The sequence below is a fragment of the Colletotrichum truncatum genome (genome assembly GCF_014235925.2).
Source record: "Colletotrichum truncatum strain CMES1059 chromosome Unknown Contig_0004, whole genome shotgun sequence".
NCBI classification, from domain to species: Eukaryota; Fungi; Ascomycota; class Sordariomycetes; order Glomerellales; family Glomerellaceae; genus Colletotrichum; species Colletotrichum truncatum.
Window position 1 is genome coordinate 1,346,524 of NW_027222401.1, and position 26,967 is coordinate 1,373,490.

Below are 26,967 nucleotides of genomic sequence, written 5' to 3' on the forward strand. Positions count from 1 at the left end.
GTACAGCTATGATGCAACGCAGGTTCCCCCCCTCGGCGTTAGCAGGGTATCCTCGGCGCGGTATTTTACTAATCCGCCGCCCCCCGGATCCGACGGGACCTTTGGACCTCAGATTTTCGTCATCAGAGTGTATGACTGTGAACAGTCGGTCGAACAGATTGGGAAAATACAGCAATTGGGCTTTTGATGCATCAAGTTGTGTATTGACTGCATTTCTGTTCACATGGCAACATCTTTAAAAAAAAAAAAAAAATGATGAATCCTAACCCGTCTGCCTCCAACCTTCAGTCTCTCTTTCGATCTCATCGCTCATGGACCACCATTTCTGGTTGTTGCTCAGTAACTTCTATTATGCTTAATTATCTACATGTTATTGCTATGTTTTACAAGGCCGGCGATTAAGCCATTGCCGTGGCCGAAAATAGCTCCGTGTATGTGTATATCGAATGTACCTTATGTTGCGCCAGAAAAAGAAATCATATGGCTACAATTATGCCCATCACGGCAAGCTCATGAAGAGTTTCTCCATCTCCTTATAATTAGGTGTTCTACCATAACTGTTAGTAACTGCGTCCTCGAAGATTTTACTCAGGTAATGCTTACCCCATGCCGGTCACAGGATCCCATCCTGGCACGGCAGAGAAGCCCTTTGTGCCGCACCCTGGGTTATCTCCATTGGTCACGTCGTTGAGAACCTCGGGGTGGGCGTAAAGCGTCGGGTTGATAAAGCCGACGGGCTTTTTGTTGGCCTCGATGCGTTTCTCATTAATCATGTTGATGATGGAGCCGACCACTGGCGCGGAAGCTGCGTACATGTTAGCATGAGTAACAGGACCGTGAGGATGTGGTGCCGCATGCTTACCTGAAGTGCCGAACGATAGCGAAAACTTGCCATTGACGGCCGTGACGTAGTTTGCGCCGTTGGCAGAAATATCCGGGAAGCCACGCACGGCCTTCGAGTTGTTATACCGATCTGCGCCATACGGTGGCGCGTTGCTCTTATAGTACTCATCGACCATCTTCTTCTGATAGTCGGGGATGGCGAAGATGTTGGAGAAGCCTCCACCGGAGAAGATGGCTTTCTGGCAAGCACTCTCAGGGGTGTGAACAGTAGATCCTTCCAAGATCTGAGTAGCACCAACAGACGTGACCCATGGGCAGCCGCCAGGAAATGAAGGGTTGAAGATGCCTTCCTTCCCTTCGTTGTAAGCGCCAGTCTGTGTATCGATGCACTGTTGGCCATTTCCAGCAACCCCAGAGTCTCCAGAAGAATACAGCACCGTGACGCCTTGAAGGCCAAGCTTCATGTATTCGGCGCATTGACGCTCCACATACTTGCGGCCCAGGTCTGCTTCGTTGAAGCCGTAACTAGTGGAAATGACGTTGACCATCGGTACTGAGCCGCAGACCTTTTCGCCGTACTGGCCGTCGATGTTGGGATCCTTGGACCCTCCCCCTTGGAATTTGCAATAGCTGCCATCAATGGCGTCCAAAAAGTTGTTGAAGCTTGCACCTTGGTTAAGGTCACCCACTTGGTACAGTGTCGCTGTTTGAGGATAGATCATGGCCATGGCAAACTCCAAATCAAGAGCAGATTCGCCATTGAAATTGAAGCTCTGATTCTGGGTCTGCACGACGGCGTTTCCAACCAAAGTGACGATAGGGGGCTTGCCGGAAAGTCGAGGCTCAAACTCTTTGAAATACATGTCTAGGTCTGACTGGAGGAAAGCTTGCGGAGTGTATTCAACAATGCCGAGAGTGTTGTTTGACGCCTTCAGCGACCCAGGCGGCGTGTTGTAGAGAGCTCTCAGACAATCTGGAGTGATCATGGAGTCGCACTGACCAAGGTCCATGAGAGCATTCTGGACGACCGCGCCCTGCTTTGGTCCGAAACCGCCGTCTGGAGAACCCTGGATAGCCGGCGACTTGCCGCCAGTAGCTACCTCTCGCTTCTCAAGGAGCTCACGCTTCTTGAGCTGTCGCTTCTTCAGCTCTTCAACATGCTCCTCAGAGAGTTCGTGCTTGGTGTTCTTTCGCTGTTGCCCTAGGCGCTGGTCGAAGTGCACTGACGGGGTGATCATGTCGACATGGCCGACCAGGTGCTCTGGAAGATGGTACTTGTCGCATGCGATGTGGGTGTGGCCTTGTTCATGCTTGTAAACGTGATATTCCGTTTTGAGAAGCCTCTCGACTTCGCCAGCTGTGCCGTTGAACTGAACCCAGTTTCGGCCTTTGGAGAGAGCAACGCGACTTCTGTGGATGCCCTCGCTTTCAAGCCATTGCATGACCAAAGCTATAGACTCCTGCTTAGGAGCGAACATGTCAATGATCTCCTCGTGTGTCCAATGTTTGCCGTAGTTGGGCGAGTCGGGATGTGCCACATCGTTCATGAACTCGTTGGCGCGATGTAGGTTTGACTGAGAAAGGCCAATGCGGACTGGTAGCCTGGCCATAGTGTGCAAGCGATGGTTCTTGACCCATTCCCGCCGCGCGGGGTGCCTCTCCTCGTGCACAACATGCCTGTGCGACCTTGTCACCGGGTTCGCAGTAGTCACTGCCGTGAGGGCAGTGAGTATGGTTGTGATAGCACTAAACTTCATCGTGTCTTCCCGGTCGTCGTTGTCGAACTTCTACCTCACTCTACACACAAGATCTGGAAAGGCGAACAGCATGAGGACGAAGCTGGCTATTTGTTGATGTTTAGCAGCTGTCGTCCAGTCATGAAAACCCCCAGGTGACGCAAGGTACAAGCTCCAGACACGTCGAATGCGAAACCGGTTTCAATGACATCCTGCGGGCTGTTTGTCTGGTGGTGGCCATCCAAAACGAGCGATGGGGTGAACGGCAGCCTGTGCGCTGAGCATTTTGTGGCAAGGACGGCATACCTCTTACATGAGCAGTTTCCCGAGCTGTGAGCACTGGGATGAAATTACTACTACGGAATTTTTTGGTCTGGATTAGAGTCGGGGAGTCCACAAAACATGGTCAACAACAAAAGGCCGGTAGCCGAGGACTGAGCTTCGGGATGAGTTACTTCAAACAATCGTCTCATGTTTGGGTGGACCACAACAGCATTCTAGGCGTTTGCTAAACCACCAGAATGAGGGTGATTGATTCGTGCAGCCCATGCGAGACAGATGATCAGGCGTTCAGTTATGCTCAAGATGAATTGAATTCCGGTGTAAATCCCACAATGACTCGCTAGGCGAGGGGAGAGTTTGCAAAAGTTTGGATAAGGTCAATTGTAGGCTCGAGCCGCCATCTGGAATCGGGACCCAAGAAGGGTGAAACGCTTTCAAGAATGAGACGATCTGGCTTCGATATAACGTTGCATGGTCAGCTTTTGTAGTGCTCGTTGCTCGTTGATTATTTCCCATAACTCATCCGTTTCCCTTTGAGTCTCAGCATCGTCGCCTTCAGCAGAGGCCTGCGCAGACGCCTCTTGAAACGAGAGAATAGCGGATTCAAGAACATCATTAGGCAGTCCGTAACCATTGAGCATCTTTGTGAATCTGGTCTCTTGCTGGAGCTCCGTGTTCAATTGAGACGTGAAGGTGTACTGACGCTCGGCCAAATTCGGCTTGACAACCACACCAGGTTTTGTGGATCGGGTAGCTTGCAATAGTGGGGGAAACAACAAGTTTGTTACAGAAGCGTTGACATCTGCCAGCTCTGTAGGATGCCCGTTTTCAGTCAGTTGCCATTGCAAGATTTTGCCTTTGGTGTGGCCTGTTAAAACTGTCGTGCCATCATGGTTTACTGCCAAGCAAGAAGCTGGGCCAGCATCCTCATCAGCGAGTCCAATCGGCGAATTGACCTGAACAACAGTGGATGCCGACTCAGCACTACGGGAACCAATGAGCGGTTTGTCTCCAAGCAAATCGACGAGGTAGAGAGACCTGTCCTCGGATGAAACGAAGACGGCACGAGCACAGGGATCCATGGAAACGCAGAGCGGAGCTGTGGGGAACAACAGAGTGCGCAGAACATCGCCTGTTTGATAGTTCCAGATAATACACGTCTTGTCTTTGCTGGCTGATACGCAGATGCTGGTTTCCGGGTTAACGCTCCGGCTGACGGCGAGCGAAGTGATTGCAGCGCGATGGTTAGAGAGCGTGCGATCAGGCTCGCTCTCAACTGAAGCATTCAGCTCCAAGAGGCGGGACAACGTCCAGATGTGGATGTTGGAGTCATCAGAGCCGGTGATGAGGTGGTGAGGCGTAACAGCAAGGCATGATACAGCCTGGACGTGGCATGGCGGCGTGGTCATTTGACGACCAGTGCATGTCTGTTGTCTGATTAGCCCTACAACACCCTCGAAACAGAGGCTGGAAATGTTTACTCACCTCCCACAGGATCAGTCTTCCTTCGGAAGTGCCTAACGCCAAGACATCACCGATCAACGCCAAGCTACGGATTCGTTCAGGGAAGGTTACGGTGGTCTCTTGGATACCCCGCGCCCTTGAGTAGACATGTACCTGGGACTTTTCATACTGGGCGGCAAAGACGTGTGTTTCACTGACAGCTAAGCAGTTGGCTGGCGAGTTACTCTTCTTCAAAGTTGATTTGACGGAATAACTAGGAGTGAGTGAGTGGGCGTAGATACCAACATCTTTGGAGATGGCTGTGTTCGCCGCAATAGGCGGGCCGCAGATGCAGGAATAGAACTCCTCCGACAACATGGTGGTCTTGGTGACGAAGAGGCGCGCTTCGGAAGATGTTGGGGGCCGGCTAGGTGCGTTCCAGTCGGATCTTTCTGTGCTAAGACTGGCGTCCGAGAGCGGCTCTGACTCTAGAGATTGAAAGCAAGTAAGGGGTAAGTATGTGTGTGTGTGTAGGCGGCTTGCTCTCAGCCGCGTTCGAGAACAGGCTCTGACCGCCAAGGCCACGAGGGTAGCAGAAACGTGGTTGTGGGGGATTCAAAGCCACAAGAAACGAAAGCGAGAAAGGAGAGCAGAATAGTCGTGACGATGATCAGCGGAGGGCAGATCTCTCGAGCCGAACTCTTCGCAACCACGTTGATGGGCTTGGGACGGTTCCGATTCAGATGTAGCCGGGTGAGGGTTGGGCCGAGAAGGTTGTGCAAAACGGCTCGTGATGAAAGACAACAACTTTCTTGTTCAAAGTCGATGACACGCCGGTGCAATTGTGGCTTTGAAACAGCAGCAGAGGACAACAGGAAAAGGAAAGACCACCTTTGGAAGAAGTGATATGTCAAGGCTATGAGGCTGCTTGACGTCCAAGATGGTGAAAAATTCGAGTCCACCAAAAAATGTTATCGATAGTGACTGAAGTGGAAACTGTAGCCAAAGTTGGAAAGGGCGGCCCCACTCGTCCAGCACTCCTTCCACCCACAGTTACAATACCATGTGAGGTGGCTTTGGGACACTGACCACTAGGCTGACGCTAACAGAGCGGTACAGAGCTAATCACTGGGAAGAAAACAAGATGTGGTCAGACGCCACAGGAGGGCTGCAGCCTGTAGCTCGCTTGAAATTAAGACACCAGCTCATCCCTACGGCAATCCAGTGCCCTAGGAATGCTGCCGCCATCCCCTGGAAACGCTAACAGGCCGTCTCCACGAGGCGTGGGGTGCCCCTTTAGCTGGTGGTATGTTTGGGGCTGTCATCTCTCAGAAGTCTCACCATCTGCTTTGCATCGCCAAGGTTACCAACAAAATCATTGTCAGCCCTCAATGCATGTTTGGAACCGAGACACGTCCTTCCTGTTGCAGCACTAGCACAAGGTGCTAGATCCATCGTTTACTGGCTACCCGATCGCTTGGGCTGCTCATCCCCCCCGCTGTATTCCACCGCCAAAAAGTCTCGAATCTCGTCAAGCCTTTGGCCTCTCTCCATTACCGTCGCCAGCCATGAATCCATCCCGGGACTTGACTACTGCGTAGCAATCCTTCTCCTCCGTCACATTACAGGCTCCGTGCCACTCACCGCTCCGAGCAGGTCGTTTCTTTTTTCTCAGCGATCGACCGCTATCTTATCGAGTCTACATAAGGTGAGGATATGGACAAGGGATACCTGGGCTTCGCGTGTTCGTCTGACGTGACGGCACTGCAGGTTACAATCATATTTCATCTGCGGCCTGCCGACATCACTCACATCTGCACGCCGGCAAGCAATTCAGCTGTCGTTTGTGTGCCTGGTGTCGCTCCGCTGATTCAACATGCCTGCCATGTCTACGGAGTACGGGCTTCATACTGGACGGTGGCCCCCTCTGGCATCCGAGACAGGGTGAAATATCAGCGGGCCAAATGTGTCACTTTACGCCCTTGAGAGGCAGATGACAATGAACCAAAAGGAGGTACTGAACCCGATTGCTCCATATCGAGACGCGTGGTCGCGATCTTTGTGCCTGCTGGTCGTTGGTTTCTTTGGTTCATCAAATCTTGCTTCCCAGTTTACCAGGAACAGCTGGCTGGCTCACACACCCCTGCCAATTGACTACAAGACAAGCAATCCATGCTTAGCTCCCTGGCGGCCAGTGGAGGCAAAGAATCAACGTCGCATTTTTAATACCACGATGCTTTGATGGACCAGGGCTAAGTATCCCGTAGGTAGGTACGACGTACCTGATGCGCGTTTACTCTGTGCAGCATAATGCAGACTGCATACGCATGCGACCTGCAATTGCGGGAGATGGATTGGGATGCAACACGATGCGGCCCTCCTAAGCATCGATAATCAAAGCAGTGCCAGTGCTCTAAATGTGGTGCCTCTCACGCCTCTGCCACCGTCTTACAGTGTGATTGTGGCCTTGCGCAGATCAGAGACCAGACGCAATATTGAGTGAACATCTAAATGCAAATTTGCGGGCGTGTGATCCGGATCGCCAGTTTACCTAGGCCTGTCAGGAACATCATCCTCTCATCACCCACGTCACCCTATGGGTGAGGGACTCTCTGCTGCGCCGCGCCTCAATCTCCTGTTGATCCTGGCTAGGACGTCAACCCGAAAGGGGATAGCAAGAAGGGTGAAAGCCGAGAGACAATTGGCAATCAAGGACGATCCAAACCCCAAACCAATTGCCACTCGAGGTGTGCCGAGACGATCAGCTGCCACCCCCCGGGAGTATTCTCCTTTTGAAATTTCGACTCGCTGGTCAGTCTCGCCGGCGACGTCGTCTTGGAGGCGGAAGCGGCAACGGCAACTAGAAGAGATGGATAGCAAGCGAGGTCTTAACCCACACGGACGTGGGGACGGCTTGTGCTGCTACGATGCAGTAAATGTTTGCACTCTGCGTTACACCAGATGCGATGTAGACGCAGCAACACAGACGCATCGGCTCTGCCCTGGACCGTCTCTGCACTAAAGTGGTATAGGCGGGTAATTTGCCTGCCCGTTCATCCTACGGCAAGGTAGCCGGGGGGGTTGGTGGGCGATGGGCCTCTCCGTGCTCAGCCGCTGGCTGGACGATCGAGGTAGCGGCGGTTTGACATCAAGTCTGTCTCTAAGAAACAGCTGCGATCACGCGGGGCTAGATTGATCATAGATTCTTCTGGTGTCATCCTTCGTGGATGGCTGCTGCGGGAACAGGTGCACGAGTTCGGACATGGCGTTCGTTGTCGGATTTTGCAGTCTGGAGAGAGAGCAAAATACATTTTAGACTGGGTTGGTATACCCGATTTGAGCGGGCCGTTGCCCATGTGGCAATTAGATGGGATGTTAGTGAATGGTGGGCACCAACATGTGTCCTGAAGGACGATTTCGGAACGGAAACTGTTCATTCGGGACTGGCGATTCCCAACGAGTTGATTGCTCTTTTTCATGTACGTCGTAATAGGCCAAGTCTGGGTCTTGGACTGGGGCCAGTTTGGTGATGCCTGGCACAAAGTCGACATTAAACTTCCTCCACCGGGCTTGGTGCCATATTATAAATTATTACTTTTGAAATGAAGTAAAAAAAAAAAAAAGTGAAATGGCAGTGGGCAGGCGTATGCAAGCAAGGCCTACTAGTAACCTTACGTGTGCACAATGAGACCACTCCTGGACCGAGTATCCGTATTACTGGAGGCTTTACCCACACCCCTCATATTGCTTTTCCCCTCGTCATCGTCGTCTTCTTCTTCTCTTTTCGGGGTGGGCCGAATAAACGGGGTTCAACGGGTGGCTCTCACTGCTGACTGCGCCTGGTGCCCCTGACCTGGCTGCCCTATCCATTCCCTCCCCCATCCATCCCGTAAGACCCGGAGTCCCGCAAGACTGGCTCCTCACTTGGAAGCTAATCCAACCTGTCCTCAGTGTGTAGGGAGGGCCTCTGCTCAAGGTGAATGAAGTGTGTGGTTGTGCTGGTGCTGGTGCTGGTGCTTTCTCACCCACAGACACTGGATACGCAGAAGAAAAGAGCTCGTTCACGGCTAAGGCTGCAGAGGCAAAAAGGTCCGGACGACGACGCAAGGTCGGAGAATCCGCGCGGTTAATGGGATACGCTTGTTGTTGTTGTTGATGATGCAGCTAAACTAGAGAAGAGGAGTTCGCCAGTTTGTCCCTGTCTGAGCTATTGTTGTTTTTGCTGTGCTTCTTTCGTCTATCTCTGTGCTTCAAAGTTGCACAGCATAAGCAGTCTCCTTTCCCTCGTCCCCCCTCGTCCTCGCAATCTTGGAACAATCTTTTTTTCTGTTTTCCCAATCTCACTCTCGGTGCTAGCCTCCATCCATTCATCCATCCATCTCTCTCTATCTCTCTCTTATGTATGTGTGAGAGAGTGTGTGTGTCTGTCTCGTCTCGCCTTTCTCTCTCCCTCACACACAACACACACACACGCCCCCCTTCCAACCGAGCCTCAAAGCAGAATTCTCTTCGTCGCCTGTCCTGTTCAATCTCCCGAGCCTGCACGAGAAAGGGTCCTCCACCTCCCCTCCGGCGCGCCCCCCCTCGCACATCTCCTCTTTTGGCCTGTAAGCAAATCCCGGATCCGAATTCATCGTCTTCTTTCCGGTCGACGGTATCGAACCTCGATCCCTACTAGCGAGGCATCTTTTTGCCCTACCTGGTCCGTTGTTCTTACCCACGGACATGTGCAGTTGTGACCATTCAGGCTGGAGCAGCTGGAGACTTTTCTCTCTCGTCCCCGTCCAGGTCCCTGTCTTCAGCCCCGGCAGCTTAAAGGCATTGCAGCTCCCTGTGGTCACCAAGTCACCAACTCATGACCTCCCCCTGGCAAGCTGTTCTCCCCTTTTCGAGCCAGTCGCCCAATGGCATGAATATGAACCCATGTGGCATGCACCCCATGTTCGCGTTAGACGTTCCAGGTCCCTTCCCTGCCCCACAACCGACCGAGGCCGACCCTGCAAGGAACATCTCTCCAACAACCTTTAAAGCATCCCGTCCGCCGGCCGCCCTGGGGAGGAGACGCTCCGTTCGGAGCATGAAAAATCTCCTGCCACTGACACTGCCTTCCAATTCCCAGCCGACATCGACCTATAGTCGGCCCATTTCGCTGGCAACGCCGCTGTCGTCCCAAAATCGACCTCCTTCTTATCAGCCTCACCACCAAAACCACCAACACCACCACTGCCAACAACAACAGCAGCAGCAGCAACAACAACAACACCATCTTCGTCATCGCCGTCGCCCCGATCATCACTTGAAGCATTTATGCATCCCTCCCGGCACCATGGTCGAAGCCGCGGAACCGACTATGGATTGCAACTTGCCGGAGCTCCTAGCTCAGGACCTCGAGTTCTCTAATCTCGTATTTGCCGCCAAGAACATGACTGCCGGTGCTCCTTCGCCCGATCTCGCCTCTGACGAAGAAGACTGGCCCTCTGCCGAACCTCCCACCGTATACGGTGCATCCTGCCACCCCAATGGCGTGCCCCAGTTCCAACCCTTGGGTGCCATTGACGAGAAGAGCTCCGCCAGCGGAGCCAGCGAACACGACCTTTCAGATGCTGCATCGAGCGCCAGCGGTGCCTCCTTCAGCGAGGCAGAATACCAAGACGATGATGCTGCCGCCTCACCTCAGATTCGCCAACAATCCATCATGACCGCCGACACCACCGTCTACGCCGTGAGCGAACCACCAACCATAGCCTCCCACAGGCGCCTCGTCTCGTTCTGCGACGGGTCAGAAGAACAAGACGACACCGGTAACCCGGAGAGCTGGATGGATCTCGAGTCCGAGGGTCCTGCCGACCACCCCGAGCTCGGCAAGAGCCTAGACCAGTCACCAGTTGCAACGCCCATCAAGCCGGTGCGTCCGCTATCCCGACTAGGGGATAAGTCCATCAACGAGTCCCCGCCCCGTGCGAAGAGCGCCCACGCCGCAACCCGCCGGCTGTCCAACCCGTTTGATGGGTACACGCGACCCGCCAGCCGGGCGCTGAGTCTACAAGTTGATCCAACTACGGCCGCTGCCAAGGAGCAGAACCGTTTGTCATTCGACTCACTACATTCCATCGACATCGCCGTCCCTACACGCACCTCGTCCCTGAAACATCGTGTCTCATCTGGCGAAGAAGCTCGCAAGTCCATCGCGTCGCGTTCGCGGGCTCGCTCACATACCTCTTCCTCCCGTGCAGGGTCCGACCATGTCGTGGCGCCAGGGGCGAACAGGAGTTCCATTATTGCTGATCTCAAGGAGGAATTAGAGCCATGGTTCCGCTACATAGATGACCATGAAGGTCTCGCTCCTCCTCTCCTCATCACTCCTCGACCAGTGCAGCGCTCAACAGAAACCCCGAGGTCAGTCCCGACACCTCGACCGAGATCCCAAGCCCAAAACAGGTCCCGCCCAACATCTGCCGCGAGCGCCTCGTACGCCTGGCTCGAGAATCCGGCCGAGATGCACTCCACCTCATCCGACGACAACCGCCGCATTCCTTTACCTCCCAATGTGATCGAATCCCTCCGCATCTCAGTGACTTGTTTCCCCGAGACCATGCTCCTCAGCTCCAGCCTTTCCATTGAGACCATCCGCAACTACTCTCGCAAGATCCGGCACCCGGTGCAGGAGCCCATCCGCCCCGAAACGCCACCGGCGTCGCCGAAACGGTGGAAATGGCTGGCGTCGCGCCGCAACAACGTAAACCCTTCTCGCCACTGCAGCCGCACCCCGTCGTCCTCCAACGTGGATTTGGCTTCCATGCCACCGTCGACGGCGACACTTACGCCACCGCAGTGGTCCCGCATCCGCAACCTCTTTCCTACGGGGTCCGACTACCTGTGCGATGCGCTCTACGCGCACATCGTCGCGTACAACTATCTTCTGCCACTGGCGCAGAGTGCGGCCCGGCCGGTGACGCCAGCAACACCTGAGACCTCGCCCGGCGGTACGGACGACTCCATCCCCAAGAAGGCCGCCTTCCTCCTCGGTCTACATGGACTGCAAGAGACGACGCCGCCTCCGCCGCCGCCACCCCCAAGACCGCTACGCAAACGCTCCAGCATGTTCCTCAGCCTACGGGGCACAGCGTCACGACAGTCCTTCATGCCTTCAATACCCGCGACGCCCGCCCCGGCCCCCGAAATACCCCTACGCGATCTCCTAATCGGACTGAGGCGGTGCATCGCGCGCCTCGTGGCCACGTTGCGAGCCGAGGCGTCGGACGGCCTGCTCGCAGGGGACCCTGTTAACGAGATAGACCCGCTCATCATGAGATCCCTCTGTGAGATTGTCAGGTGCTGCGAGGACACGCCTGCCAATGATCGAGCTATATGACAGTGTTCATTTCTTGTTTATTTCTTTCAATACTCATTCATTTTATGAGCGTTCTGTTTTTTTTTATATATACTTGCTAGACATCCCAGGCAATGGGAACCTCTCGGCAAGGTGGAACAGCTTGATGACGTGGAATAGCTTCAGCAGATGGTACATCTCCATGGGGTGGAGGGGACAATGTGGGTTCTTTTGTTTTTTTTTTCGTTTCGGGATTTGTTTGGTATATATACCCTCTTGATTTTCTACATGGAGTTTTAACATTGTTTCGTTTCAAGCGCGGGAGTAGAGAGTGGATATAGGGAAAGGGGACGGGGTTCAAAGGAGAAGCCAAACATGGGGTGATGAACGGTTTTTACCCGGCATAATGTCTAACAAAACAATGGACAGCAAAACCCGAAAAAATAAACGAAGCAAACGGCTGCGTGCCTGACTTGGTCCCTTTTCCCCCAACGCCCACGTGTATGCTTTCTCTTGATCTCTTTCTCTCTCTCTCCGCCCTCGTGTGACCTTTGCCTCGAGAGGAAATTCCAAAGGAAAAAAAAAATGAAGAAGATATGTATATGTTTGTATCACTCCACATTCCCGTCAAAGGCATACGGATCCCTTCCAACCGTTCCAGCCTGACTGACCCATTCCTGCGCATCAGACCCTGCATCCTCCTCCTCTCCTCCCCTTTCATCTGTCTCCCGCCGTCGACCCTGCTGCAACGGCGGCCGCTGGCCCTGCGCAAACGCATCATCGTACTCTCCCCGCCGCCCCGTATTAATCCTCCCCCCACTTCCCGCCGGCGGCACCGTATCCGTAGCCGTAGCTGTAGCCGTCGTCATCGTCATCTCAGCATCGCCTTTCCATACCCGCGCAACGCGTCCCCGGCCCCTGACGCCCTTGACGAAGCCGTTGCTCAGACCTAGAAGCCCCGCGCTGCCCAGGAGAAGCACCAGGAGAACCATGTTCCCCGCCTGCGAGACGTTGCCGCTGAAGACGGCGACCATGTACACGGCCAGCTTCGCGACGGCCTCGAGGTAGCCCTGCACCGCCGTCTTGGAGAGCAGCCACGTTTCCGTCGTCACGGCCGCGAGGTCCGAGGCCGGTCCGCGCATGCGTACGGTGAGGTTGGGCGAGAGGGGGATGGCGTATTCTGTGAGCTTTGAGGAAGCCGAGAAGGTCGGAGGCGGAGGCGGGGTGCGTTGCTTGATGATGTAGATGTTTAGGAGGCGGGATGTTATTAGTGCTATTATCGCGGCGAGACCCCACCCTGTGCTTGTCAGCAGATATTCCCAGAGAGAGAGAGAGAGAGAGAGAGAGAGAGAGAGAGAAAACTAAATATGCTAAATAGGTAGGGCAAGAATACTTACAATCCGCCAGCAAAATCATAATCGTCAACGCCGATGTAGTGAGTAGCGGACTCGCCAGGTAAAGCAGATGACTCCCCCGTTCAAGCTCCCATTCGCCGTCGTGGTCGAAAGCCCGGCCCTTTCTCGTCCGTCTTCCACCGGCGAGTGTCCCGACGTCGAGGAAAACAACCTTGTCATCTTTCCTCACACCGGCCGCAAACGCCTCGACGCCGCCTGCGCGATTCCTCTTCCTCAACTCCCTCTCCCGCGCCCGCTCTTCCTGGACGCCGAGCCTCGAGAGAAAAAGTAGCATCCCCGGATTCGTAACTCGGACATCTTGAGTCCCTCCACCGGGCAGAGTCTCCGTGCCAAACATGCCTCGTCCCCGGCCGCCTCCCCGGCCTTCACCGGTCTCGAAAGACGTGACCTCGGCACCGACACCGACGCCGCCGCTATCGCTCGCTACTCCATCTGCCGCTTGCTGATAATGCAGTCCCGGCGCGAGGACGAGGGCGTCGAACCATGATGATGTGCCCGTCAACGCGGTGCGGTGAGCGATCGTTTGCAAGTCTGCCAAGGCTACTAAACCTGCCGCTGAAAGGGTGATTTCAGGTATGGGCGTCTTGTTAAGGATGGGAAACACCATGTCTAGTTTTTTCCACACGGCGGCTACGCTGGAAGTCTACATCACTTCCAAAGAGACAACCAAATGGAACCAGAAAAAGTGGAATAGCTGGGAGGACATATCTATAAAGCGGTCTACCAAAGTCTCGTCTCCAACACTAGAAAAAAAAAACAGTCCGGCTCCAAACGGCCTCACCCGCCACTGACGTGGTCTAAATCCTCCCGCCTAAAAGACCGTCGTCACGAGGTTGGATGCAGATCAAGAACAATGTCAAAGAAAAATAAGAACCCCCTCCCCCCCGAAAACTCCGGCCCTGCCAGGATTTTTTATCCATTCACTCTCCTGGCTTTGAGAACGGGGGCCGGCAGACAAGCAAACATAAAGTCCCGGATGACCCTCCAGACAGGGTTGTATCCTGCTGCACGACGACTTACCTCCCGATCCATGTTGCTTCCCCTCAAGCTGCCTCACGAGATTACGTGCATGTGAAGAAGAGCTTGCTTAGTCGAGTCTACTGACGGCAACGGCGCCAACGCTAGGCGCTCTCGCCGATGCTACCCCCACATACACACACACACACACACACACACTCTCTCTCTCACTAACACACATAAGCTCCACGCCCGCACTAAAGAAGCGTTGCCAAGTTGCTGCCCACCCATCCACATCTCCCGTTTATAAGAAAAAACCCCGACCGCACCGATGCCGGCCGGCGCCGGGTGGGTCCGCGGTGAGGTCTCACCTTCACGTTTAGCCACGTGCGTCCCTATTGCTGACGCTTTATCTGTAGTGATCTACGCTCCGCTGGAATTCGTAGACTGGTTTTGGAAGCTGTCTTGGTTCAAGTGCACCGTGGCATCGTTTTGAATTCCACCCGAATGCCTTTTCTGCAGTAGAGACACACGGACGTTTTAGATCTTGGTATTAGTCTACTGGCCTTTGCTTCCAAATGGCATCTGCCAATTTACCGAGTTAGGTAGGCTGGGTTATTTATCAAAGTGAGACGTACACCGTTCGAATGCTCCAGGCTCTAGGTTACCCAATGTAGCTATCGGTTGGACAATCTGGTATAGCTACTTGACGAGATCAAGCCAACCTGCACCGAATTACAACAACATCGATCAGAATCAAAAGCGCTGCGAAGAAAAGCAACAAGATTATGCTGCCAATCCACGCATTCAGAAAGGTTCGTCCGGCTTCAGTACAGGCTGGTGTTGGGCAGACCTAACCCTGCTCCTCTAAGCACCGCACTGCATCTTCACAGGGTTTCCCCCGATTAAGGCCATCCCTTGTCTGTTGGAACAACCGTCAGGAAATGTCTTCTAATGCCCTTCATAGGCCCATTTACGTCGGCGTCTTCTCAAACTGCGAACCAACAGACTCAGATGGCGCCAGGCCTGTGTAAGCGACTTGCTATGCAGCAGAGCTCCATTCATTCCCAGCTGTAAAGCTTCTGGCTGGCCGAGTGAGCTCCACTGCGATGCTGCAGTCACGGCACGGATACATGGAGGGGTTGCGCTGCCCCCGCTCCGGGCGCGCAGCGCTTCTGTTCAATGCGTGATTGGAGCCCGCGTGGCCCGGAAGCATCTGCTAGGAAGTACTAAAACGACCTGAACCCCCACTTCATGATGGTGGCATATCCCGACTACGCAAGTTGACAAGTTATTCAAACACACGCGATGGCAGAACCCATAGGAGTCGCCTCTGGCGCTGTGACGTTTGCTTCACTCGCATTCAAGTCTAGTATTGCTCTCTACAACGCCATACAGGGCTATCGGAAACATACCAGCAAAGTGCAAAGTCTCTTGGACGAGCTCAAGGCATTGAGCGAAGTTTTACGCCTACTTACAGAAACGATCGATGAATACCCTGATATCGACTTCTCTGCCCTCGAATTGCCTTTGCAACAATGCGATGAAGGCTGCAAAGCTTTCAAAGAGGAGCTACTGAAATGTTCTTCGCGGTCTACGGGCGACCGTACCAGCTTCCGCGACTGGGCAAAGTTACAATACCTGGGCGATGGCATCGGCGAATTTACACAGATAATTGCCAACTATAAGTCAACAATTAATATCGCCCTTGCTGAGGCCCAAATGTGAGTCACAGTTCCTGTTTTGTGCATGCAAAGCATTTCTAATAACCCGGCTGTTTAAGTCGCCAATCTGCAACTACCGCCGAGCAACTAGAAAAGTGTCAAGCTATGATCCAAACAACAACAGCCGATCTTGAAGAGCGCCTTGACACCATTGACAGCAAGCTTGCGGCCGTCCTGGAGCGTAACGTAAACCAGGATGACCCAGACGCAAAGGAGTTGCAAAGAATAAGGGCGGAGAGGGCGAGTACACAACAGTGTCTCGATATTTGTACGCAGTTAGCCAAGCACATCGACCGGATCCAGCGCCAGAGACCCGCGAGTCCTAGCACTCCCGTTGGGGCTGGGACTTATCCTAACCGCGTCACTGATGAGGGCTTAGAGGCGTGCAAGAAACGCCTCACCCAGACAGTCGCGGAATTGGAAGAGCATATGCACAAGTTGATGCATCAGCTTATGGATAAGTCTACGGCGAAGATGATCAATAAGGATGAACTGGAAGAGTTTGCCAAGCTTCAAAAGGAGGCGGCCACCGCACGTCAATGTCTCGATATATGTTTCCGCGCAGAGAGCCATGTAAAGGAGAATATCAGCATCATCGACAATTACTCGACAGGCGATGATACCATTCAATGGTTGGTGTCGACAAATGGCAAGACCATCCACGGCAAGAATAGAGGCTACGGCGCGTTGATCAGACAAGTAGGTGGCCACCTCAACGATGTCTCGGTTCAGCAAATCTCAAAGGATTTTTTGAGTCTCCATAACGGCGGGAGGAGAAGGGATCCCCGAGAAGACGATGAGGATCCATCTTCTGATGAAAGGGCGGGAAACGAATCCAGCTATGAATTTATGGACCGCTACGGGCGAGGAAAAAGGCTGTAGAGACTATCCCCGAACGTAAGAGTCCTTGGTGATTACCGAAGCAAGGTCCACCAATGTCACAAAACAAGCAGCGTACTAGAATACATCTCTTCGATAATCATAAGCCATTGAGACAAACTGTTTGGCACCAGTTGCGATGGGCATGGCGTGTTTTCATGAGTTCAGTGTATGCCAAAATCTAAGATCACTTTCCGTGTCATAGGCTCAGCCTAGCTATGTTCTGTTTACTACACATTTGCGACGACACTAAAAGCAGAACAAGAAAATATTAAGACCCTATCGTCAGAGTTGCCTCCAATGATGGTATGAACAGATGAATTTTTTCTGAGCATTTCAGCACCGGAAACCCATGCCAAGAAATCATAGTCATCACGAGCATCAATCAAAGTAGGTGACAGGGGTACTTCAAGGTCTTGGCTTAACCCTGAAAGCCGGCCTGTCAACCGCATCCCCCATACCCACTCCTTCCATCCGCCTCTAGCAGTATCCGGCCAAACCTCCGAGACGACATTTCCATGAAATTATCGGGACCAAAGGCGCAAGGGGCTTATTTCAGCCTCGAACCTTTTGGTTAAATTCGACTTTTCTCGCCTACTACTTTTACCGATATTGTCAACCAAGTTGTGCGCATCGTTACAACACTGGTGGCTTATTTATTTTATATTCATCAACAGCTCTCGCTTACAATGGACTTGGCTAAAGCGTGAAGGAGGTGTATCTAACCTCCGATGCACGCCTCATTCAAACCATCTATCTCGTCTCGTCTTGGTATTCTGGATGTGGTTCACGCAGCATGTTATTTCATAACCTCCTAATTATGTATAATATCTGGACGCCTTCTACAGTACTTATACAAGCTTAAACAGATAAAGCCTAAAAGGGCCCTCACATTACACTCATTCACAATGACACAAATATTACATGTGGAACATATAAAACCTTGAGCTGATACAGACGATTTATAATTTTCATCCTAGAGTATATATACTTCTATTTCGGGTCTCTTTGGCCTCCAGTCTTCACTACGGCCAGTTTAAAAACCAAAGACAGTATTTTCGTATCTTTCTTACGCTTAATATGGACCACTTTAAGCAAGTTGATGTTTCTCGCTTTAGGCATGGTCTTCCCCAAACCGGCAATCTCAGTCTATTGCGATATTATTCAGATTTAGCAAACAATGAATTATCTATCCATACTAAGTATTGAAACACGTCAGACATGGCCTGCACAATCACACGCCCAGCTTGTTCAACCCCCCCTCCAAAGTCTTCCTCCACTCCCTTGCATTCTCCCGGTGCTCCCTCCAAAGCTCACAAATCGCCCTCGTATAATTACTAATCGTGTGCACCGTCTCCTGCACCCCCCGATATTCAACCCCGTTCACAACTTCCTCATCAATGCCCTTCACCCTGCAAAACTCCCTCGCCCACCCTCTCATCCTGTCCCTCTCATTCCTTGCCTCATCATCCTTTCCCCCCCAGGGATACAGAAACGCGTTAGGTGGATCCCATCTCTGCCCTGGCACAACCCCGCCAAACTCCCAATCCAACAACCCGGTTACCGTCCCATCCTTGTCAACCATGATGTTCGCGAGGTGCAGGTCTCGGTGTGCGAGAACATACCGCGTCTCATTCATCTCTTGCTTGTGCTCTCGAATGTACTTTCTGAACGCCTCCAATCTTGGCACCAAATCTCTCATCCACTCCAGCGAAGGATGATGGTTAATCACGTATACATACTTCTCCATAGCCGCATCTATATGCGCAGCCCAATCTTCGAACGGTCCATCAATAGGATTCAGGCTCTCAACAGTCTCTCCCTTGTCACCCCAGAAGCGCTCAATTTGAGGGGCCATCCAGAACCACTCATCAACCAACGGCCCGGGTCCAATTTCCCCCTTTTCATCAACCTTCATTCCTCCGACATACTTCCACGTGGAATTTTTGTAAATCTCCGCGAGGAACAGGACAAGTTGCTCAACTACTTTCCTCCTTATCTCGTCACTCATATCCCAAAACAGCTTATCCGCACTAATTCCGGGTACCTTCTCTAACAGCGAAAACTCATTTCCCAGAACGTTCTCACAAGAACTATCCCAGCGGATAACAGCAGGGACAGGGACAGATGTATGTTCCCTCGCCCATTTCATAATAGCAATCTCGTTTTCTGTCTTGATGCGGGGCAAGTGCGGCCCGGAGACACGGAGAACGAGGGTTGTGGTTCCATCAGTATTGGGCCTCGCCGGAGCGAGTTCGGCTGCAGCTGAGGAGGGGAAGTGGAGGAGGTAGATCCGATGGAACGCCGCCGTTACCGTTAGAGGCTCGGTAGAGGTCGGTGTCGGGAGTGCGAGAGAGGCTGCCAGATTCAGTAGTTGGGCGGGATTGAGGAGAGGCGGGAGGTGTGATGACGGGTCGGTCATTTTTCAGAGCGGCTGAGACGATGTCAATACTACTAACAAGGTGAAAGAATATCATGTGTGGCTGATTTGCAGTTCCACTGCAACTTTGGCGGAGAAATAAAACCAAAAGAATCGACGTTAGCCTTGATTGAACCGCCATTACTGGTTCTTAAGTTTACTCATGTAAGCGCTAATCCGGTCCCATTTCCTCCAACGGTACCGGGGCCCCGGAGCTTTCCTCGACATTATCATCATGAGTCATCCCGCATCACACGAATACTAACGACCCCTCAATGCTACCTCCCAACCGATAAGGAGAGCATTCATTCCTTTCGGACTTTTCCCCACTCATTCTCCCATTCAGTCAAAAGCCAATTGGAAGCTGCAGTATCCGGATGTTCAAAGCCAAGAATTTGCTGCCTGCGGTGAACGCAGTCCCGCATCAAACTTATTGCCGCTTCCCACTTACCCTGGCCCTTCCAGATGGAGGCCAGGTTAGTAGTGCTAACAAAGGTATCGGGATGATTCTCTCCAAGGACTCTTGTGCAGATTTTCAACTCGGCAGCTTGGAGGTCTTCCGCCTCTTTCCATCGACCCAGACAACTGTACGTCAAAGCGAGATTAGCCATGCTAACCAGCGTATCGGGATGCTCCTTTCCAAGAACCCTTGAACATATCTCCAACTCCTCGACTTGGATCTCCTCCGCCTCCATCCACCGGCCTTGATTTCTATAGCTCACTGCAAGATTGGCCTTTCTCCTCAGAGTGTCAGGATGCTCTTCCCCGAGTACTCTTAAGCTGATTTCCAGGACCTGTAACTCTTTTTCTTCTGCTTCTTTCCACCGACCTTGACTCCCGATTGTGACTGCTAAATTCGCTATTCTGTTCAGTGTATTGGGATGTTCTGCTCCAAACACTCGTAAACTCGTAGCTACGAGTGGAACCTCCAGCTCTTCCGCCTCCTTCCAACGCCCCATGTTCCAAAGCGTTGCTGCCAGACTGGCTATTCTATTGAGCGTATCGGGATGATCTTTTCCTAGCACTCTTGAGCTTATCTGCATGATCGGCACCTCCTTTTCTTCTGCTTCCTTCCACCGGCCTTGGTGCCTAATTATCACTGCTAAGGTAGCGATCCTGTTAAGTGTATCCGGATGCTCATCTCCAAGTACTCGGATGCTTGTCTCTACTAGTGACGACTGTAACTTTTCTGCCTCCTGAAACTGACCTAGCCTTAGGTATGCTGACGCCAAGTCGTTTACGCTATTGAGAGTAGAGGGGTGGCCTTCTCCCAAAACTGTTCTTCGTAGCTCGACTGCCTCGGCCACTCTCCTCCCACACTCTTCCCAACATCCGAGATAATCGAGATACCCTGCCACGCAGTGTAAAAGTGATGCCCTTGCGGCCTTGAAACTATGGTTTTCATCATGCCAAGTAGTCCCTTCGTTTTCCAGCACAGCGTAAGCATGTGGAAGCTGTTCCTGGCACACCTCTCTGTTTTCATACTGGCCGTACGGGAATGCGGTCGAAACCGTTTGAAGCGCCTGCTGCGCGAACTCATCCTTTCTATAATTCTTGAGAAGCCACTTTCGTGTGATTAGCTGCACTAGGCGGTGCATGTCCACAGTCTTGTTTTTCGCTTCTGTGATGAAGGAAAATGCCTTTAAAATCCCGAGGACTTTTTCTACGGTTGCATCCGCACTGGAGTTGATTCTGCAAGGCTGCTTTTGAAGGTATTCGGCGACAAACCTTTTCGGGATTGCCTGGCGATCAAGGAAACTCATAAAAGACAGAACATTACTGGCAAGGGCGTCTTGCCGCTCAATCTGCTCGAAGGATATAATCCATGTCGCTGTGAGAGCGTGCGGTGTTGCAGAGTCCCTCCCAACAGCTTCGAATGGTTCGCTGAGAAAGTCCACCAGCGTGGAGTCGCTCTCATTTAACAGTCCGATATAATCGTGTACCGTGATTCCATTTCCGTGGATGAATGCCGCAGCCTGAGCAAGTGCCAGCGGGAGGCCTTCTAGACGGGACGACAGATGTGATGCGTCTTTAGTGGAAACCGGACAGTCTTCTTCTTCCAAGAGCGAGCGCAATAGTTGGTCAGCTTCGCCCTCAGTCATTCTCTCAACGGGTATCGGAGGTTTCGGAGGAGCAAGTCTCATGCCAGTCTGTTTGTTCCTAGTTGTAATAAGGACTGATCCGTGGCTACACTCGGGGATATATCTGGCCAGGCTGCATTCTGCGCCACTCTCATCAGTGGACACGCCAGCATGATAGTCTCTTTGTGATTGGAAAAAGAGGTGCGAGTCGTCTGCGTTGTCAACCACCATAAGCCACTGGCCCCTCTCCTTTTTTTCCAGCCAACTTTTGACAAGCAATAGCGCGTCAAACTGAGGCTCTCCGTGCCCTGGGATTTCTAATTCTTCGGCGATATGGGTATAAGCCTGGCGAAATCGCTGCTCGTTGCTGGCATGGACCCAAAAGACGGAAATATCTGGGCGGAACTCCTTCAGCCAATACACGTACGCCAGGGCTATCTGGGTTTTCCAGGATATTGTTAGTGGTAAATAGCGCCTGTAAAGGATTGAGAGTAATACCCAACACCGCCTAAGCCATGAAGTGCCACCCTGGGTCGAGACTTCACCATGGCGTGTTGTTGTTCATGGCCGAAATATCCCTTGATGCGTCGTAGAGCTTCGGACCGACCAACAAAATCCGGGTTTTCGTTATACGGAACAAGAACTAAAAAATCGTAAGAAGGTTCAAGGAACATAGGCTTTTAACCTGAACTTACAATAAGTATCAGTGGTGCGAGAAGACGCTCGCCTGGTGTAACGTCCCAGAAGTGCCTTTGCCGCTGAGGCCGCTACTGCAGCAGCAAAGTTTTGCCATCTCTTGTTCTTGTGGCTGTCGGCGTAGTCACATACGGATTTGACGATGATGCATGGCATTTCATCCCAAATCCCCGCCCCCTCCATTTCAAAAGCGATAATGCCATGCTCTCTGGCGATTTCGTCCCGGTGCTCTCCCGACTTGACTACTGTGTCGCCCGAACCAAAGCGTCCAACATGTATTTGAAGCTCCTCGACGTTGTTGATGTTTACTTCTTCATCAAACTTTCTCTTTCTCTGGAGGCCGAGTCGTTTCCTCCCAATCTGTCGGCTGGCGTCACATTGAAGCTCTTCGCAAGACGCATTGACAGCATCATCACAAATATTGGTCTCGTTACAGCCGCAGTCTAGTTGCTTACGATGTCTATGGGTATAACCAGGCTCAAAAAGGATGTCCTCACTAGCTGCAGGACGGTCGTAGCAGGCTCGGTAACTCAATTTGGCGGCCATTTGCTTCAGTTGGTCCAGATGTTGGATCGTCTGGCGCTGCAGGTCACGCAAACCATCCACCGTTTCAAGCCTGGAAAGGAGAGCGCGGATGTCTCTGTTCGGTCGGCTAAGAGTATTATCGACATCGTCTTTTGTAGCAAACCTGCCAGGGTACTGTCGTCCCAGGTCATACTGGACGACACTCTTGCTGATTACTACGTCCCCAAGTAGGATTTCCTTATCAGTCCCTGGGCTAGGCACACCGCCGCATACACCGATCAAGATGGCCAACTCAAGATTGGTATATATTGATCGGAGATGTGATGTCTCATTTGCGGCACTGACCTTTCCCGGGTTAGGAAGAAGGACTAAGACGACGTTGTGGGCTCCGATGCGGCCAATTTTGTGACTACAATGACGCCCGTACGTGTTTTCACTATCACTCCACACATCGTCGAACGCCAAACTGGCAGCGTCGTATTCGCGGGGTAGCGCGCATACTATGGCGATGTATATGTTTTCGAGGCGGCGAGGCCGAAGGTGGCTAGCCATGGCATTGGTTCGAGTTGAGCACTTTGCTTAACAAAAGTGCACTTAACCAGGCATATGGATACACGGTCTTCTGTGCAATGTTGATCAGTGCCACTTTTCCAGAGCCTGGTAAGGCAGAGGAGCAAGAGTGTGATTTCTGCCCAACGAGGGTTGTTGATACCAGCCCGCTGCGGCGGAGCTCCATGCCGCTGGCGAATCAAAAGGTCATATGGCATTGCCAAGCCTGCAAGAGAAGCAAATGTTAACTTCAATCAGCTGTTGTCTTTGGAACAACGGATCAACACTTTAACACTGGAAGCTACTTCTCAAATGAAGTCTCAGTTATCCACAATAGCCACTGGAAGTAGCTTCGTGGATATCGCTGTCCCTCAATGAACCTCTATCACCATGTGTCTGGAAGGTACAGTACCTAGCCAAATCAAATTGGTTTTAAGAGCACCATGAACAAGTTCATGAAGTTTCCATGCAATTTATTATAAGGGAAGACTGAGATACACGTCATATAGGCCCCGCACTCCAAAACAGCGATTGCAATCTCTTGAATCATTGAAAACCGATTAACACCTGAATAGACGAGTAGAGAAAACCAACCAACTCAGAAGACAGCTACTATTATTCAACACTGGGACGCCCGTCTTCCGCATCTGACTGCTACAAGTTATAAACTAACAAGCTTATAAACCGAGCAATTAACAACCTTAGACATGGAAAATCTCTCACTGAAGTGAAAGCACCACAAGTGACATAGTCTGTGCACTCGAACAAACTACCGAAAGGTAAAAAAAACCGTCAAGGCTGTTCAAGTCAGCGCCGTGTAGGCGAGTAACTCAAAGATGAAACCGAGTCGTGTCAGCGCTAATGAGCTTTTACATCTCCGGCACGGCAAAGAATCACCACATACCTCAATCATCTTCGTTTCCGAGGAGAGTTATTTCAGTTAGAAAAAAACACCCCGCTCTGCACGCCATCCCCAATTTTTAACAGTAACTGTCAAGTGGCCCAGCCGCAGCTTCTCATAATAGCAACTAGCATCAAATGACCCATCTCCTATTAAAATGCCACAACCCAAGAAACACGCCTGCTCTTGGCCCAAAACCGGCATACCAGCCCATTCCTTGCTCCACGTCAGCGGCAGATTGCCTGCCGAACGGAACGACATACCTAACTAACAGGCAACAACACATGGTTTTTTTTCGGGGCCCTCCAATGCCACCCACGACTCGCGGCTCTCTCACATTCACGCACAAGCAATATCCTTGTGCTGAGCCGCCCAGAGAGCCGCGTAACGGCCGCGCCAAGCCGGCGCTCGCTGACACTTTTCCCAAGGCTGGTTTCTATTTGCTCTACCAAGCCTACATCGAATGTTTTCCAATATTCTCATCCAAGGAGGGGGCAAAACGCGCATCCGCTTCTATTTACGCAGTCTTGGTATCTTGGCTCAACGGGAGTTGTCAATGATCGTTTTCGTGGCACAAAGACAGCCACGGACTTTCGATGGATCATTATCCGCCGGAGCTGGTCAGTGCCACGGTCAAAAGCGAATTTCGTCACTGAACAGGTTGAGGATGACTCGTATATTCTACTCCCTCGTGTCTATCGTTTTCGGCTTCTTTTTATGACATTATCTAGCTTGACTTGAATGAAACTCATGTGGATTTCAGAATCCCGTGGTATCTCCTCCAACGACTATCTGTCCGTGTACAACCCTCTTCCTCTCATCACCCGTTCAGACCGCCTCCCAAGGCCACGATTTGCCAAGCTCTTCGCATTATTATAACAGCACAATAGGAAATATTTCGGCAGTCATCGGAAGTGAATGGCACAAAGGAAAATCACTCCGATGTCTGCATAGCTTTGTTCCAACAAATAGGCTCAGGAGGAAAAGAAGAAATTGTCTGGGCACAAACGGTCCGTCAATTAGTCATGCACGTAGACATGGTTGCAGCTGGCTCGCGTAAAAAAAACACTGTTGTCTTGTCTCAGCTGCCCATGTTGTGCCCAGGGCCTTTCTCTTCCAACAGAGTTGTCCACCTTAACCCTCGACGCGTGTGACACATAGAGCACAGCCGAACCCAAAAAAGGTGACAAGCATCTGCGTGTTCTCTAAATGTCTCGCCGCACTGGATGATCTCGCTTTTTCGAGAAGCCATTCGTGACGTCGCATCATGGCCGTTCACGGTAGAATGCTTATGCGTGAGCGGCCGGGGCAGCAGCTGCAGGAACTGCAGGAGCGGCGGCAACGCTGCCAGCGCCGGCACTAGCGACCGACTTCTGCGCGATTTGCAGGATGTTTTCCTGGCCAGGGGAGTTCTGCGGGAAGCGGGAGTTGAAACCGATAACATCGCGGACGGCGTTGAAAGTCTGAGGCTGGACCATGAGGCGCTGAGTAGACACCAACCACTGAACACCCTCACTGCATGGAGGAGTAGTGAGGGAGCCCATGTAACTAGAGAAATGTTAGAGAATTCTTCAAACTAGGCTGTGGACCTTCATACCTCTGGAAGCTGCCTGCGGTCAGGAGGGTAACGACCTCTTGCATGTTGAGACCGCTAACCTTGGTAACGGTACCAGGTTCCTTGATAGCATCAAGGGAGGAAAAGACGGTAGAAAGCAAGTTGGATGAGGCGGCCTCAGCCTTAACAGGGCTAAGGGTCATGCCGGGTATAGTCTTAGGGGCCTCGGCCGGTTGGGCAGCCTGGGCCGCATCGACAGCGAGGCGGCGGGACATCTTACTGCGACGTTCAGTGGTTTTGTTCTGTCCAGAGGCAGGCTCAGTGGCAGGCGGAGCGGCGGCGGCTCCTTGCTCAACATCGATGTAAGTACCAATGACGGCAATCTCCTGGTTGGCACCCTCAAAGACCATGTGCATCTCCATGGCCATGCTTCTTCCAGCATCGAGGTGCTCGCTAGGCAAGTGGAAGTGGAACTGCTGCAAAGTGAAGTTGGACCCGCCGACCTGCATTGAGCCTCCCTTAGCGATGACCTCAACCGTGGTTCCCAAATTCTCAAACTCGGTCTCCTCCATGTCGGGAATCGCGAGGTTGATGGAGCTACCGGGAAGAGTGTTGAAGGCACCGGCAACCATGTCGATAGGAGACTGCGTCTTGCCAGTGGCGCAGAGGGCATTGACTTGAGGGTCCAGAGCAACCCAGTTCAGAGGACCCTTTGGGATAATGTTAGCAATGGCCAAAGAGGCTTTCTTAACAGGGGCAAGAGGACTTACATTACTGCCAGTGTAAGCGAAAGTGTTGACCTTGACCTTTCCTCCCTCGGCGCGGGGGTCAAGATGGGTCCCGTAGGCACAAGAAGCCATGACCTGAGAGGCGGAGGCGGCGAAGAGGCCGGCGGTAAAGAAACGAGAAGCCATTGTAAGGACGGAAGGGTACGGACCAGCGTTCGTTAAGGCCTACAAAGGAGTCGAAGGAAAGAAAGAAGATTATTGGTTTAAAAAAGTAATGCCAGCCCTCTAGGGGAAGAAACGAAACGAACGGGGGAAGAGAAGGGAAGATGGTAAAAGTTGATGATGTGAGAAACGAAGTGAGCCAGGGAAAAAAGGACGAGTCTTTGTCAAGATGGCATGATGTCTATATAGTCCGCTCTCTAGAGCTCTAAGTTGAAGGCTGGTTGTCGCGATGATCGCCCTCGCCAGTCCAAGAATAGCACTGGGGACCATGAACCCATGCGCAGATGCTTGGGGCAGACGAGGCAGGAGATAGAAGAAGCCATGGTGAGGGTCTTGGCAGGCGCTTCATCCAGGGTATTGAGGAGCAATGGGAAGACAGGAGAAGACAATAGGAAGCATACAGCGAGTAAAGAGTAAGAATAAGGATGCCCTGCGTTTGGGCGGGCGCCTCCGTTTCCCATAGCATCTTAGTTGAGTGCGTTTCCGGCACAGGAGACGGGGGCCTTCCAAGCTTCTCCATACGAAGCGACGGCATGCCATCTGGACTATGGGACTGGAACATGCATCTGGGCGAGTCCGGCAGTGGCTATTGAGACGATGAGGGCGGGCCGTTTGGAGCGACAGGTAGAAGACCAGGGTCCTGGTCAAGTTGACAGGATGGGAGCCCGTCGCCAGCATGAAA

The 26,967-nt window shown here is 52.3% G+C and overlaps 7 protein-coding genes across 7 annotated transcripts; 2 read left to right on the forward strand and 5 right to left on the reverse strand.

The window, feature by feature from the left end:
• Nucleotides 1–499: 499 nt before the first annotated feature.
• On the reverse strand, nucleotides 500–2,600 carry CTRU02_207167 (protease s8 tripeptidyl peptidase; the record flags this gene model as incomplete). Its single annotated transcript, XM_036719449.1, has 3 exons — nucleotides 500–548; nucleotides 604–805; nucleotides 863–2,600. 3 exons carry the CDS (start codon nucleotides 2,598–2,600, stop codon nucleotides 500–502), a joined length of 1,989 nt encoding a protein of 662 aa, XP_036589156.1.
• Nucleotides 2,601–3,295: 695 nt separating this feature from the next.
• On the reverse strand, nucleotides 3,296–4,682 carry CTRU02_207168 (ribosomal assembly complex component; the record flags this gene model as incomplete). Its single annotated transcript, XM_036719448.1, has 2 exons — nucleotides 3,296–4,288; nucleotides 4,347–4,682. 2 exons carry the CDS (start codon nucleotides 4,680–4,682, stop codon nucleotides 3,296–3,298), a joined length of 1,329 nt encoding a protein of 442 aa, XP_036589155.1.
• Nucleotides 4,683–9,159: 4,477 nt separating this feature from the next.
• CTRU02_207169 (uncharacterized protein) lies at nucleotides 9,160–11,676 on the forward strand (the record flags this gene model as incomplete). Its single annotated transcript, XM_036719447.1, has 1 exon — nucleotides 9,160–11,676. One exon carries the CDS (start codon nucleotides 9,160–9,162, stop codon nucleotides 11,674–11,676), a length of 2,517 nt encoding a protein of 838 aa, XP_036589154.1.
• A 569-nt stretch (nucleotides 11,677–12,245) lies between these two features.
• CTRU02_207170 (uncharacterized protein) lies at nucleotides 12,246–13,656 on the reverse strand (the record flags this gene model as incomplete). Its single annotated transcript, XM_036719446.1, has 2 exons — nucleotides 12,246–12,931; nucleotides 13,032–13,656. 2 exons carry the CDS (start codon nucleotides 13,654–13,656, stop codon nucleotides 12,246–12,248), a joined length of 1,311 nt encoding a protein of 436 aa, XP_036589153.1.
• A 1,658-nt stretch (nucleotides 13,657–15,314) lies between these two features.
• On the forward strand, nucleotides 15,315–16,612 carry CTRU02_207171 (uncharacterized protein; the record flags this gene model as incomplete). Its single annotated transcript, XM_036719445.1, has 2 exons — nucleotides 15,315–15,730; nucleotides 15,790–16,612. The coding sequence occupies 2 exons, from the start codon at nucleotides 15,315–15,317 to the stop codon at nucleotides 16,610–16,612; spliced, it is 1,239 nt and encodes a 412-aa protein (XP_036589152.1).
• Nucleotides 16,613–17,843: 1,231 nt separating this feature from the next.
• Nucleotides 17,844–22,882, reverse strand: CTRU02_207172 (kinesin light chain; the record flags this gene model as incomplete). Its single annotated transcript, XM_036719444.1, has 4 exons — nucleotides 17,844–18,967; nucleotides 19,480–21,547; nucleotides 21,655–21,752; nucleotides 21,805–22,882. 4 exons carry the CDS (start codon nucleotides 22,880–22,882, stop codon nucleotides 17,844–17,846), a joined length of 4,368 nt encoding a protein of 1,455 aa, XP_036589151.1.
• A 2,187-nt stretch (nucleotides 22,883–25,069) lies between these two features.
• On the reverse strand, nucleotides 25,070–26,249 carry CTRU02_207173 (carbonate dehydratase; the record flags this gene model as incomplete). Its single annotated transcript, XM_036719443.1, has 3 exons — nucleotides 25,070–25,328; nucleotides 25,378–26,045; nucleotides 26,106–26,249. The coding sequence occupies 3 exons, from the start codon at nucleotides 26,247–26,249 to the stop codon at nucleotides 25,070–25,072; spliced, it is 1,071 nt and encodes a 356-aa protein (XP_036589150.1).
• Nucleotides 26,250–26,967: the final 718 nt, after the last annotated feature.